Genomic DNA, 15,110 nt, shown 5'->3' with positions numbered 1-15,110 from the left:
AGGATAGGAGAGTCTACTAGGCATAAATGGGTTAACAAATGCGTACCATAGCCAGCAATAGTGCCAATAAAGACTACTCGATGTCCGTTAATCTAGTTGACTCAGTGCAAACAGTTCATTCTATATGTACACTTAACGGTGTATGAGTATTGCCCAGATATAATTTACGTAATCTTCATTGTCGTCTGACACTGTAATGTTATAGTTTTCTCGTCAGGACTATATTAATGTGGCTAATAATTTCTTTATATGATGATCTTATGACGCACAAGAGGTCCGCATTTTCACGTTAATTTCCAGCTTTGAATGTCCGATTATATTACTGTTGTAGTAGTAATATGTTTCTTGCAGAAATGCACGCAACAGTTTTTGCTATAAATATAGTGTAATTTTACGGATTGCGCATGCTTAGAATTGCACACAATAGAACGATTATTGTGTTTAGTGCATCCTTTTAAGAGGAGCTTTTTTACGCACACAAAAAAAAAACAAGCAAACACAGACGCTTTTCAAACGCTCACTTCTTTTTGCAAAGTCATACAGCAATGTTTGCTTGAGACCCTTGGCTATCGATTAAAAGTAATTGTCGACTCGGTCTGCCTAGTGATCGTGGAGTTCAATACCAGTCAGAAAGTTGCTACAGAAGGATTCAGATCGCAGTGTGGCTAAGTTCTGACAAAAATCCTGTGATTAACCTGCGCCCTAGTTTGTAAGTAAAAATATTTCAAGGTTAAGCCGATTTACTTTTTATGGATATTATAAAGTATCCATAAAATTGTAAATGCATGAATGTTTTATATGAAAATATTGGTATGTTAAATATTTGGGTTTTTGGTTGTTTGAAAGCAAAGTTATATTGCATTTGTATCACTGTTATTGTAAATAAACACAATTCTATCAACATGAAATGTTTAAGCATTACTCTATTGAAATTACATGCATTGAGGGAAACCTTTGCAATGGTTCAACACAGTTATAACGTTTTTAAACAGTGTTTGCAATACCGGTGATCGTAGCGGTACTGATTTATATATAAAAAGTTAAATGCGCAGTAAAATTGTACTCAATAATTATTTTAGCCGCGCGTGTTACAATGTGTGTTATGCCAAAAGGTTTCGTTATATCATTATAATATAATTATATTATATCCTGTGCAGGCGTGTCTAGAGCTCTGCTGGACACATGTTGCCCTAGACCCAAGTTACAATGACTCGGCTAAAAAGGTGTAAAAAGTATTTATCATTATGTACTTGTGATAAGCAAGTTGGGCTGCGGTGGTGCTCATACTTCGACTCCGTTCTAGTAGGATCTGTTTTAATATAATGACACATACGTTTCAGATTTATCGATCTTGATGCGTGTATCCACACGTTTAGATCGATTCGAGTAAATTTGTTTTATATTGTGATATTGTTTTATATAAGTAATGCCAATAAATAATCCATTAGCATATGATTAAGATTTAGGTTTAAATACGGTAATTTTTGGTATCATGACCCGTATTCACCAACCGATTCTTACACTTTAAAATGCCGAGAAGACTTAGACAGCCCCATCCCCCCCCCCAAAAAAATAATATATATATATATATATATATATATATATATATATATATATATATATATATATATATATATATATATATATATATATATATATATATATATATATACTCAGTACTTGAATATATACAGTCAACCATTGGTAATTTTGCCATAAACAAAACTTTCACTTTCTTCAAGAAAAATGATTTAGGTAGAGATTTTCTATGCCAAGTTTGACTCAGAATTAAAGCAGCATTTGAGTATTCCAGTTTAAAGAATTTTCTTTATTCTTAGACTTAAGTCTAAGAATTGTTTGGTAAATACGGGCCCATGTTTAACAAAATGTCGATTGCTATGTTTTCAGATACATTTCTTTCTGTATTTTTTAGGTCTAATTGATAAATAATCGTTCTAAGTAAACACACAGTCAACGGTTGCTGGTAAGAACGGCTGCTCTTGCAAATACAAGTCGCGTGATTCGATCACTCGTGTTTAGCGATTAATCAGAGTCATGGTAGAATTATTCCCCTTTGTGGAAAAATACATTGCCGTTGAAAAATATGTACTACAAGGTCGAACATTATTTCTAAAAATTAGGATCTTGTCGTTCTGATATAGCACACAAGCTTCTGTAAACGCAATATAAATAATAAAATTAATACATGAAACAAGTAATTGTTTTAATTGTTACAATAATAAAAATTATAATAATACGAAAATTATTATTATAATAAGTAGTAGTAGTAGCATTAATTTACTGTACAATCAGTACAATGTGTTGCTTTATTAATAAAGTTCTTGATTTATTCATTTAGATTTATTATGGTCAATGGGGGATTTGAGGATTTTTATTGCTTATCATTTAAAACTTCCAAATACGTAGTTTTTAATGAGAGTCAATCGCTGATTGGTCCGAAATGTTTGACAAATGTATAAATGTAGTTATGAATAAAACAACTATTCGTCAGATTTTCCAAACAGAAAGTCATATTTTTAAATTGTATGCACTTTTTTCAATACAAATTGCCTTATGTTTATTCAGGCAAAACATTTAACACTTTCTATCCAATTCACAGTAGAAAAATGCTGTTAATACGCTTTGAATTCACTGAAAGAATTTCCTCCATTGGTCATAATAAATCTTTATGAATTTACGTCCATATGCAAATGCTGTGCACATTTAGTTAAACTTATGATACCGGTTTTCAAAATTTCTAGACGAAATGAATTATGAAGTTTTTTTATACAATTATTAGCACTTGTATCAAACTGTCTGATTACGTTCATGATCAATGAGCTACACAATTATTATTTTATGTGTAACACAACTTCATCCCTCAAATCAAAATATAAAAAAAAATGATTAATTATGTGTTTGTAAGTCAAATTAATCACGATTGAAGCCCGCTGGTTTCCTTATTTTATGTTAAAACAGAAACAAATGATTGTTAAAAAGGTTTTATTTTTTATTCGAAATATTTGATTATACGGTTAACCGATTAAATTTCATTCCTTTTCATTTAAAATGCGTAGATTTTATTTTATGCTTTCCGGTGGTTTATAGAGAAATATCAGTGAATTAAAACTGATAATTTCACTGTTTCAAACAGTGAAAATTATCAGTGAAAATTATCGATAATTGTCAATGTTTACTGTGAAATGACGTCATTTTTGACGAAATGACGTCATTATCCCAGCGAAATGCTTTAGTTAAACTCTTAAACAATGTATATAAACGGTGAAAAAAAGCATAAAATAAAAAGAACATTTGTTGGATTCGGTGGAATATCGATTTTAATTCACTCGTGATCATATAAAAAATAGATTTTCACTCGTGGCTGCGCCACTCGTGAAAATATTATTTTATATGATCACTCGTGAATTAACATCGATAATCCACCGAATCCAACAAATATCCTCGATTTAATTAATTGCCTGAGTAAAAATCAAAAGTAATTTTAACGATTATTTTAATAATTAAAATGATAATTACATTAATAAAACAGACAATGAAATAAACTATGGTTTTATTTCACACCAATGCCATCAAACACAGATGACAGATAATTGAAGCGCAAAATGTGGCTGCAACAGGGTTTGCGACACTGATAACGTTCAAGACATTGCAATGCGTGTCCCTTTGGTGCAACACGATCTGATGACCTGAACGAACTCTACCCTATACGATATATATATATATATATATATATATATATATATATATATATATATATATATATATATATATATATATATATATATATATATATATATATATATATATATATATGTATATATATATAGATATATATATACATATATATATGACTAAGCGCAAAAGTATGGAATTAGTATATGGAGGTAGAATGAGACAGATATATATTTATTAACCCACATGATTTTACAAAGCAAAACGAAAAACACGAAAGAATCATATAAGTAGGTTTTTAATGCTATCGGACTTTCGTATAGTACATGTATTTCATGAGATTTTGAGATAACATTATCAGTGTCATATAGAATGTTTTCATTCGTACATATGATTAAAAACGACATTAATACATAAATATGAATTATTAAGCTTGCTGAATAAAAGGTTACTTCCCAATCAAATTCAGATACTCCATTAATCAAAGACAAAAATAACTAAAAAATATATCGCATTTTAAGTAAGCACAAAATTCCAAAAAAAATATAACGAAAACAAAATGTGTACGCAAGTAATATGATATTTACTAGTATTAGTAACAAATCGTTTCTCTTGTATGCACCCAATAGTAATACTACGCATTTGGCGTTTGCTCAAATTAAAAATTGAAATGATAATACTTCCTTTTAATACCTTGTAAATATGTAGCTTTAATTCAAGTGTCCTCATTTTACCCACGTCGTATCGCCAGTAGAAATTACGTGGGAGCTCGACAGACGCCCCGAGGGAACGGTGTTGTATACACACTTGACATCATTGTAATGTTTCAAGTTGGAGTCGAATGCGTTCTGTCTTTTGCCGACGTATTCGCTTTGAATGATGATCAGCTGGTACTTGGCATAAGGGTGGGAGTGCCCTTATGATCTTGTAAAATAGTACATTACATAACGAGAATTATACATATTAGTATGTGTAATTCAATAGTAATAAACATGGTTTCGTTGTAAGAACGGCGTTTTCATCATAAAAGACTTCAACAAAAAAATTGATAATACTACCGCGGTTAATGTATTTTAGTAAAAGGATACAATGTACTTAAATTACAATATAGTTCATAAACTTTACTCTAAATTCCCATTTTTTAATTCTCATGATTAACGCTTCCTATGATTTTGATATAAACATATCGAAGGGTGCAAAGAAAGCATTTTCGTTATATATAATGAGATATGTGGAAGCATTCGCTAATATCTTGGAATTTGATTATTGTCCTGCTTGTTGGTTGATATATGTGCATGTTAGAAAATAAATCTTCATTATATACAATTGGTATTATACCATATGTGTCGAGCGCAGCTTTAAAGTCTCACATGGTTTCGCGGTCTCATTAACGGACAGCGGAGTTCCCGGCAAACCCAGGGAATGCGCAAAACTAATTAGATCATTGAAGCTAGGGTAGACCCTACGTAACGGTCTATTTTTGGAATAGGGGGCTTAAATCGGTTCAATGGTTAACTTAAACTATGCCCATAATGAATCGCAAGCATTTAACGCGAAGTAATAAATATAAGTATAAAGCCTTTAGTATCTTCCCAAATTGTAAAACTGCATTATTTGTTGTATGTGTAAATTGTTTACAAATAGCAGGTCAGATATTGAAGTTGAAGGATAAATGTGCAAACGATTATAGTTTACTTTTGAAAATGACAAAACTATGCACTGAATATATTAATATTTTCAAAACAAATTTTTACTTAACAAGATTTGCGGGAAGACTCCATGACTCTCAAATATATAGAATGCGTTAACATATTAAGCTTAACCCATTTATGCCCAGTGGACTCTCCCATCCTTCTAAATTGGATCAATTTATTTCCAAAATTAGGGGTGTCAAGTTTATTTATTTTTATATTTTGAATATTCCATAAAGAAATTCATTTAAGCAAACAGCGCAGACCCAGATGAGACGCCGCATTATGCGGCGTCTCATCTGGGTCTACGCTGTTTGCAATGTCCTTTTTTCAGGACGCTAGGCATAAATGGCTTAATATTTCATCATCATGTAAGTCTGGTTTTGTTATGTGCGCGACCATCAGTATATTGGCAAATAAATGTCAAGCAAATTAGACTGTCGAAATTTCAAAATTTTGAAAAAAACATGTATCCAGTGAATCAACTTAAATGTTTCACCGTATCACTCATGTTAAGTTTTTCAGATTCAATATCGTGCGTTTGTAAATATGTCAAACAAAGCACGTTGGTCGCTTTGGTGACATAAATCAGCGATTAATAAACGGGATATTCTCTCGTATAATGATTGAAATTAAATATGGTTTCGGAATTAAACTTAATTTTAAAAAGTGCGAACTCAGACTCCATATTATAAGTATTAATGGTATTTGTATATTCGTCGACTTATGTTTAAATGATCACTTACATTTCACCATTAAAAACAATGATTGCCTACACTCGATTGAAGTACAAACGTGTACCTCTATTTATACCGTCACAGTAGCTCTGTTTATGCAAGGAGCATTGTATTGGTAATTCAATGTCTTTGAGAAATCAATAAATCACGGATCAGATTGCATTTTGTTTTATTTACGGCAATAAAATCCATTATGAAATATTTTTCAGGCCCCGTTAACATAATGGCTCCATTGTCTGATTTCCAAAAGAAGAAGATACTGAAATTATTCACCATGTTATACGGTAATTCCTGTGTGGTATAAATCATCTCATATAGAAGTTGAATATATTTCAATTACAGTTTTGCCAAAAATGGCTTTATGATAAGAATAAACCAATATTCTTCTCGAACGAGAATTGTATTACCAACATGTTAACTGCGTCATGTGAATATGGGTCATATCCCATATGAGGCTGAGCGATTGCACGGGTTGGTTTGTTTCTACGCCTGCCCATAGAGCCATAAGACCCATTTTCATATGACGCGGCTCATATGTGAAAACATCTGACGATTTATAGCCAATATGAAAGATTTAAATTTGAATAAAGTTTTATAACAGCCTTAATTACAAACCAAAATATTAGGATTTTCTGTAAAAATCATTTTATATTCGGCTTTCATATACATCTATCGAGTAAACAGTTATTGAGATCATACTGGAACATTGACATTAATTTGGTTTATATCGTTTTTATGTTAAACATTGATTTTGTCAAATTTCATTGGACGAATATTGTTATATCGTCTTTCTTTGCTGCTTGTTACTTGTTTTAAAAATATTTAAGACGTAAATGCTATTGTCTTTGCAATTTTTATTACGCTCTCTTTATGTGTTTTTTTTTCAGATAGTAACAAAGATGGGGTGATTGAAAAGCAGGATTTTGACATATACCTTCAGGTATCTGTATCTGTATACAAAACGTCATGGTGTTATATGCTCATTATAATATTATCGGATACAAATATAGGATAAACGTTTTGGCTTCAGAGAAATAAAACTTAAATAATAAAAACTGCAACGTTGATTTTATTTTTTGAACTAGACGAGTTTTCTATAAGTACGTATATACGACAATTGATTGTTTTAAACGAAGCAGGTAGTCAATAAATGTAATCTCATAAAGTTTTTTTTTAACATATTTTTGTGTGCTTGAGACATTAATTAGTGTTAGAAGAGGTTGACATTTAAAGTCAATGTCTTGATACAATTTATTTGAAAGCATAAAATTAAAAAAGTTAAGATTATCGAAATGACTAAAAACAAACAGGAACGATGTTTATCTTGTCACAAACACTCCAAAATGGCGTGAAATAAAGAATACACATTTAGCAAACGTTCAGATTCAATATCATAAGGCAACTTTATTACACAATGTGGTCATATATTTATGGCAAAGGATGAATTGCAAAACAGTGAGGCATAAAAAGCTATTTTCATGAAGCATACATAAATAACCATCGCACAATCATGAATAGAACTGAGATCCCCACCTAGAATGGTCATTGCAAAAGCAAAGAGGGTTTCAACCGATTTCTCGGGGCCCAATACCTCACACTTGGTTCATTCATGTAAAGTTTAAAGACCAATGCTAATTGGTTTTATAGCATTTCGACTTAATTTAAATAGCAATACAAGAAAAAACATGTCAATTTAATTATCATTAAATTAATAACCATACTTTACATTTAACTACTCGATTTGTATATACAGAGGCACGATGAAATGAAACACAAACGAGTATCAACACGATTTCGTCATAATTTAAAAGCTTTAGAGACGTAGACTCACGCAGATTAACATTCAGACTAAACGAATACTGGTGTCTTTATCAGATGTATAATATTTTGGTGTTTTGCTTTTAGTTTTCCGAAACGAAACAAAACAGTATATTTATTAGTTAAAAGTTGTATATCTTGCGAAAATATCACTTAAATACTAGTGTATTTTGTAGACGACCATATTAAATGCTGTATCATACTGTTTGAAGTCCGTTGCCGTATTTAACAGCTTAACACTTTGGACATTTGAATAACGTAATGAATTTAAACATCATATTGTATTAAAGATAGCATATACATATGAACGTACTTCATTTTTTTTTAATGTAAAAAATGTATGCATCATATGTTGCGTTGGTGGATTTTAACGTCGTTTTTAATGTTAGAAGGTATATATTAAATGACTTTTTATGGCGGTTGTGGTTTTTCGATGATGTGTAACGCACTCGTCGATTATGTGAAATTACGGGCTCGTGTAATAAACGCTGCACAATCTTGCGTGCGGTTAACCTATAGGAACACTACAGTATAAATCAAATATAGTTGTTTCCCTGTAACAAGCTGTAAGTTACATGGCTGATTTTTCTTATATTACCATCATACTTAAAATGGTACTATGGCATATTTTGACTTGAAGTGGATTTGATTTTATTGCATAATACTCTTCACATTAACTCTGAAAAATAGGTGTCACCTGAAATGGAAAACTTTGCAGTTCAAAACACTTAAACGTGAACTATTTTTTCCCGTGAGTGATTCAAACACGATTTCACTTATTTAATTTGTATTGTTGATTTTCGTACGATACAAACCTTTAATAATTATGTTCTGTTCTGTGCCTCTGAAGAGAGTTAGCGATGTGCTACAGTGGAGCAAGGGCAGCGAGAAGTACGTGAATGCCCAAGAGACGCTGGACATTGTCTGGAAGGGACTCGTCGAGTATGCGGACACAAACAAGGTGAGCTGGAGCTTGCTACAGCATCATAAGAACACTTTCAGCTTGTATTGAATAGAGACACCTTCCCAAATGGACCGATACAGTTACAATTCGAACATTTGCCATCCAGCGAACGTCCAAATTATGCCAAGATATCAAATACTATTTGAATATAACTGAAAAGCAACCAACCGATTCGAGCAGATTTTAAAAAAACTTCATAAAATATGTAAGAAATAATGCCTTTGTTAATTGATACGTTTGAAAAAAGTAGGTATTGCCTAATGGAGTTTATCATCAAAAACTGTGTTTATTTCGCAAAGAAATGGGTACCTGAAAGTTTTGAGATCACAGGCTTTTTTGAGCACAATCACACTGGCCGCATAGCATTTAAGGTATTGCGAAATTTATCGACATCAATAATAACGCGAAATAAATAGCGCTTATTGAATGGTTAAATAAATAATGTAAATGGTGTGTCGCCTCTGTCAGGACTCAAAGATCACTGAGGAGGAATGGTTGCGAATGTGGGGCGACTGTCTGGCCGATATCGAAAAGGGGCAGTTCCCTGCTTGGCAGAAGAAATACATGGACCTCATGTTCGACGTCAATGACAAATCTGGTAAACATTCAGATGTGTTGTTTGTTTTTTATTTGATGAAAACAATAAGTGATTGTGAACAGGTTGAGATTTTGATCCTGTATTATATAAGCCATAATTAAATTAAACAGTTGAATATTGGTGTTCATATAAATGAAACAAACATATGCTATTTTAAGTCTACTAGAATGCAAAATGTGTATAAATTTGCACCGAGAGATATGGTAAGGCGTCTTTAAGTTAGTTAAAGCACGCATATGATTTTGACATGATGTTTTCCAAAGGATATACAACAGATTTATTCAGATTTGTTTCTGTTTTATGTGGTTCGTCTTTTCCGTTGTGTAAATGTGCCTTTTTTAGTGAATAAATTGGGATAAGTTTGACCATTTAGTGAACTGGTTTAAACTTCCTAATATTTTGCTTTGCATCGGCCTTTCCTTAGCGAGGATCAAAGTTGAGTTCATTGGATTTTCTGGTTTGCTTAGTTTTCGTTAATTTTTGTGAAATATGAAACTATACCGTGCTGTGATTATTCCGTTTCTCTCTTGCTGATATACTGATAAAGTTGTAGTTTTTCATTATTTCGATTTAAATGGAGTAAGTTTTTCGATCACTCTTGATCAACTTGCAATATCCTAAAACGGTAAACAAGAAGACATTTTTGTTTTACGATCAAGTGACATAAGTTTTGAGATGTGTAGCGGCAACAAGTGTATCAGCTCAATGCATGAACAAATAGACAACTAATGCACATAGTATGCCATGAATCAGTGGTTACTTTACTTCTGATTCATTTAATGACGTTTGCCGTTCTTTTTTTATGTTATTTGCATTATGTGTAACTGTTGACTTTAGGTGATGACTTTATCGACTGCAGCGAATACACGACGTTCCTAACGCGGTTTGGAGTAACCGAGAAGGCGTGCGGCCAGGCATTCCAGCAGATCTCTGGCGTACGTACACTGTTGGTACACTAGTGTGGAAAACCTATTCAACTCTAAATATATCATACATTTATAAACAATGATCAGATAGATTAATTTAAGATATAATACGTACATAATTTCAATGACTTTCTAGTCAGGGTCTTTTTTCTGAGTGTAATGCATGCCTGTATGCCTTTACCTTGCGAAAAAAGAACATAATCTAATGACATGTAAAGTCAGCGTGGAATCAGTAGAAGCTTTATCTTGGGATTTAGTTGTATATGCATTTCGTCAAGAAACGTTGTGGAAAAGTCGATCCAACTGAAATAATGGCGGTTAGGTATATGAACCTGTGGGTAGGCGCCCTAATGTGCGTACTTAAAGTTATTTATCATTAGTAAAGCATTCAAAACAGCAACTCATCATAATCGGCTTACGGAACGAACGCAAGAGTTCATGTGTCAAGAAAACACTTTCGGCATATCTGAAAATATTTAGGTTTAATAACATGAACAATTTAATTCAAAATAATTCACAAATATAATACAAAATATTAACTTTTCCAGTTAATTAGTAAGGTAATGAGTTATATAGACAACAGAGAAATGTCTGCTACTTTTATTTATGTCATTATTTTTATAATAAAACAGTCAAAATATGACAGTAGACTTATATCGGTCTGCGCTGTACTTACATAAAAAAACTAACATCGCGATAAAATAAATCATGGTAATCCGATGTGTCCAGGCATCAGCTTGCTTTTGGAAAACCCCACTAATGTACCGGTACAAGCAAAACTGAAAAACGTGCAGTCCTTTCAAATATGCATGCCATGATATACTTTATTATTTCGATGAAAAAAGGTTGATAAAATAGTTCATTGTTTGTAACGATATCAAAGATAAGTCTATTATGTCGAAAAACGGGAGTTTTATTCAAATAATAACGGTCAATATTGTTTGTGATTTCGAAAAGATCATAAATCGGTACCCTACGTTTTATCAGCAGATAGGTGGCAGTTTATTAAGGCAATCTGATTCCGGGATAAGTCTGTTTACTGATAAAACATACCGCAATGAATTCATGGGGCAGGATTAGTAAAAAACAACGTTCACCAATCGTTCACTAACAAATTACTGTTTCTTACTCTTTGTTTGTTAGTGGAATATATGCGATTTATATTTATAACTTCTATTACGATTGTGTTCGATTACCTACTCTGCGATTCGACTGCTTCGAAGCAAAGCTCTAATTGCACTATAACCCGCACAACAACACGTATTATTCGGATTGAATACATATGAATCAGCTACTAATGTTTGACATTGAAACCTCTGCATGGTGTGACTATAAACCGTTAAAAAGGTAATCATTGTAAGGAGTGTTTGATCTCCTCGCAGTTGTTATCTAAATAAGGGGTAAACTATATCAACTGCATTCATAGGTATAATCAAAGTTTGTGTATACTTTCTTCAATCATGTAAAGCTTAAGTTTGAAAATATGATGTTTATTCTTTTTATTGCGTTCAGGGTAAGAACATCACTCGTGATCAGTTCGCGAGCTTGTGGAGAGGCTACCTAACGTCCAACGATCCCAAGTCTGCTGCAAACTACCTGCTGGGATAATCCGTATATACAGTTGATTCCAGCAAATGACATCTACATTTTTATTTCCATAGGACCAATCTTTATAACTGTTGTGAACGACAATATGTTTTATATTATCTTTGTAGAGTAGTATTAGATTATAAAATGGTTAACATAAATTTATGGATCACATGTTTGCTCAAATTCTTATCTATTAATGAACAGTTTCTTTTGGGTTTGAAGAAACAATTTGAAAATCGCTTTCAATATTCAATAAATGAACATATACCTATTACGGGTCCGCTCAATTTGTGTTATTGTTGATAAAAAACTGTTAATGGAACTATTCTTTCTGAATGTATATTTTTCAAAGGACAAATTAACATATATAATTGAATAAAGTGAATTGAACATTTTAAAACAGTTCGTTGTTTTAGAATAAAGTCAACAGTTTCTGACGTATGGTCCATCGTATTGTTATCGCCATTTTTGGACGACATTTTGATATTCTGTGTATTAACATATTAAACTTACACTTTGTCCTATAATCTGAAAGTATTCGTTGACCTCCGGTTATAGACATCAAACTCTTCAAGCTGGAGCGGATAATTAAACACTTATGATCATTAAAAAGCATTGACGGCCATCTAGGCGGCCATCTTTAAAAAAAATCTTTCCGGAGGTCCGATTTTGGTAAACTAATGATGTGTTATCAAGGACATTCTATCCTGCAAAGATCGGTAAAAATAAATATTGCAACAATATTTTGTTGGTTGAAAGGGTACTTTAATATAATGACCTGACTAAAAGGCTCTAGTTTTTTTGTGTTTTGCTCTTTTGTAAAATTATGACATATAATTCACAAACGCAGCGAATTTCTTGATGAACGTTATCAATATTGGCTAAGGGCAATAACTTTCTTCTAACTTTGTTTCGCGATGAACTTTTTAACTAGAACAAATATGCGGTCATACAATCACCCGCATATAATGGGTTAATTATTCTATGAAGGACCACTTCATGATATCTTCTGGTTATAAATGCCTAATGCCTAGTAAGTTTGAAACTCTTCACCATGATAATAATGAATATAATTCATTCACAAGTTATTAATTTAGTTTTATCACGGTTTGTTTTTATCTGTCTAACGGTCTGACATTTATGTAAGTATTCTCCCAAAATTATTTGAAGATTGATCTCTACCTTCGTGCTGCACTTTACACATTTAATGTTTCCTAAAAACATTAAAAGTCAATTTTTAAAGCAGTATTAAAAATTGGTTTAAAAGACGTTATTTACAGATTTGCATATTTATTTTTATGTAATTATGTAATTCAATGCTATGACTGACATCTATATAGTTATTGGAATAGTGTATAATAATTTGAAAAGTAAATTACGGGTTACATAATTAAAAGTACATGTCCCGAACACAGAACCTCAGGAATCAATTTCGTAAAAACAACATAAATGACATATAATTCGGTCCAGAAATGTTTTGTCAGGATGAGAAACCTTAAAAAATGCAAAGCATTGTTCAGCAAGTTTATTGAAGGCAGCTAATAAAAATGATTGTTAACAGATGGGATCTAAATGTTAAATACAGAAAGCCATTATGCGCACAACTTTAACACAAAATGGGTGTTGTTGTTTTTTCAAACAAGATGAAGATGAAATTTAAAGTGGCTGCATTAAAAAACGTATTAATGAATTGTTTCATTTCATATTAAAACAGTACTTAGGCAGTACAAAACAGTAGCCCCTTACTTGTGAAAACCCGTTTTATATAAAGATTGCATTTACCAATAAAATTGCTTCATAGAACAATTAATGCCCATTGTCTAAGCAGTATTCACATTTAATATAGTTAATATAAGGCATATATTTGTAGAGATGTAATCGGATAATAATTACACTTAACTTAATATGCATCATACCCACGGTGACTTAGTTCTGTTGTTATGTTGACTCATGTATTACATTAATGCAAGGAATATCGAGTATTGGTGAACATTTTACATTGCAATATGATAAGATATGCTTTAGCACATTATACCGTTTCCGGCAAAAATGATGAATCGTTATATTCTGAACATAATAACAATGGAAAAGAACTTGAACTTAAAGATGGAAATTAAGATCTCGGAGCATGAATGGAATGTTATTCAAGTGGATCTAACGTGAGAATATCGCCTTTATGGTTCATTTTTATTTGATATTTGTTTTGCTTAGATAGGGTTATTAAATTTAACACACAAACATGACACGATTTATTGCACTTGTTTACCCCATTTCACTTTAAAGCGACCACTCAAAAGAGACACGATATAGTAAGCTTCATTTGTTATTAAGTTTGTCGTTTAGGAGACTTGCTTTCAATTTCTTAAATTACGAAAGGTTAAGAGCAGGTTGGCTTTTTAAATGATGTCTGTTTGTATACGTAAACACGCAATAAATGCAATTGTCTTAAAATCGAAACTTATTAAATTTATTCATCAAACAATGTAATTGAGATCATATGTGTCGCGTTCTGAGAAAATTGGGCATAATGCATGTGCGTAAAGTGTCGTCCCATATTAGCCTGTGCAGTCCACACAGGCTGATCAGGGACAACACTTTCCACTTTAGTGGTATTTTTCGTTGAAAGGAAGTCCCTTCCTACCGAAAATCTTGTTTAGGTGGATAGTGTCGTCCCTGATTAACCTGTGCGGACTGTGCGCACTGGCATTATGCCCAGTTTTCTCAGAACGCGACATATACATTTAGAGCAAAAGCTTATTTATATAACACAATACATATTCGGTCTGAATACTAAAGAAATGTGAAAGCATAGTTTGTACATGCATGTGCGCGCAAGTAAGATTTTCTGAAACTGAATCATAAAAGCACACCGTAACAAGATTTTAATTTCCCTTTCAGCAAATTATGTTATGGAAGTTGTTAAAGAATCAATGTTCATTTGCGAATGTTCAGTAGCTTATGAGTCTGCTTGGATGTTAAGTCATAATTGAATGGCATGTTACTTATGACGTCAGTAAATGCGTTTCGAAACTATGACAACACAGGCATATTAAACGATATAGATCTAATCACATATTAAAAAAACAATTGAAT

General features: G+C 32.1%; 1 protein-coding gene across 1 annotated transcript; it reads left to right on the top strand.

The window, feature by feature from the left end:
• The first annotated feature begins 566 nt into the window (after window positions 1-566).
• LOC127845090 (calexcitin-2-like) lies at window positions 567-12,411 on the top strand. The gene is made up of 7 exons (XM_052375778.1): window positions 567-709; window positions 6,331-6,405; window positions 7,009-7,061; window positions 8,790-8,900; window positions 9,372-9,501; window positions 10,339-10,436; window positions 11,940-12,411. Exons 2-7 carry the CDS (start codon window positions 6,345-6,347, stop codon window positions 12,033-12,035), a joined length of 549 nt encoding a protein of 182 aa, XP_052231738.1. The 5' UTR covers window positions 567-709; window positions 6,331-6,344; the 3' UTR covers window positions 12,036-12,411.
• Window positions 12,412-15,110: the final 2,699 nt, after the last annotated feature.

Source organism: Dreissena polymorpha, chromosome 9, assembly GCF_020536995.1.
Source record: "Dreissena polymorpha isolate Duluth1 chromosome 9, UMN_Dpol_1.0, whole genome shotgun sequence".
Taxonomy (NCBI): domain Eukaryota; kingdom Metazoa; phylum Mollusca; class Bivalvia; order Myida; family Dreissenidae; genus Dreissena; species Dreissena polymorpha.
The sequence above is the reverse complement of the archived record's forward strand: the minus strand, read 5'-3'. Positions and strand labels throughout refer to the sequence as shown.

Coding starts and splice junctions, on each gene's coding strand:
- LOC127845090 (XM_052375778.1), top strand. CDS start 6,345: ATGGCTCCATTGTCTGATTTCCAAAAGAAGAAGATACTGAAATTATTC. Junction 9,502..10,338: donor CGACGTCAATGACAAATCTG/GTAAACATTCAG, acceptor TGTTGACTTTAG/GTGATGACTTTATCGACTGC. Junction 10,437..11,939: donor CATTCCAGCAGATCTCTGGC/GTACGTACACTG, acceptor TATTGCGTTCAG/GGTAAGAACATCACTCGTGA.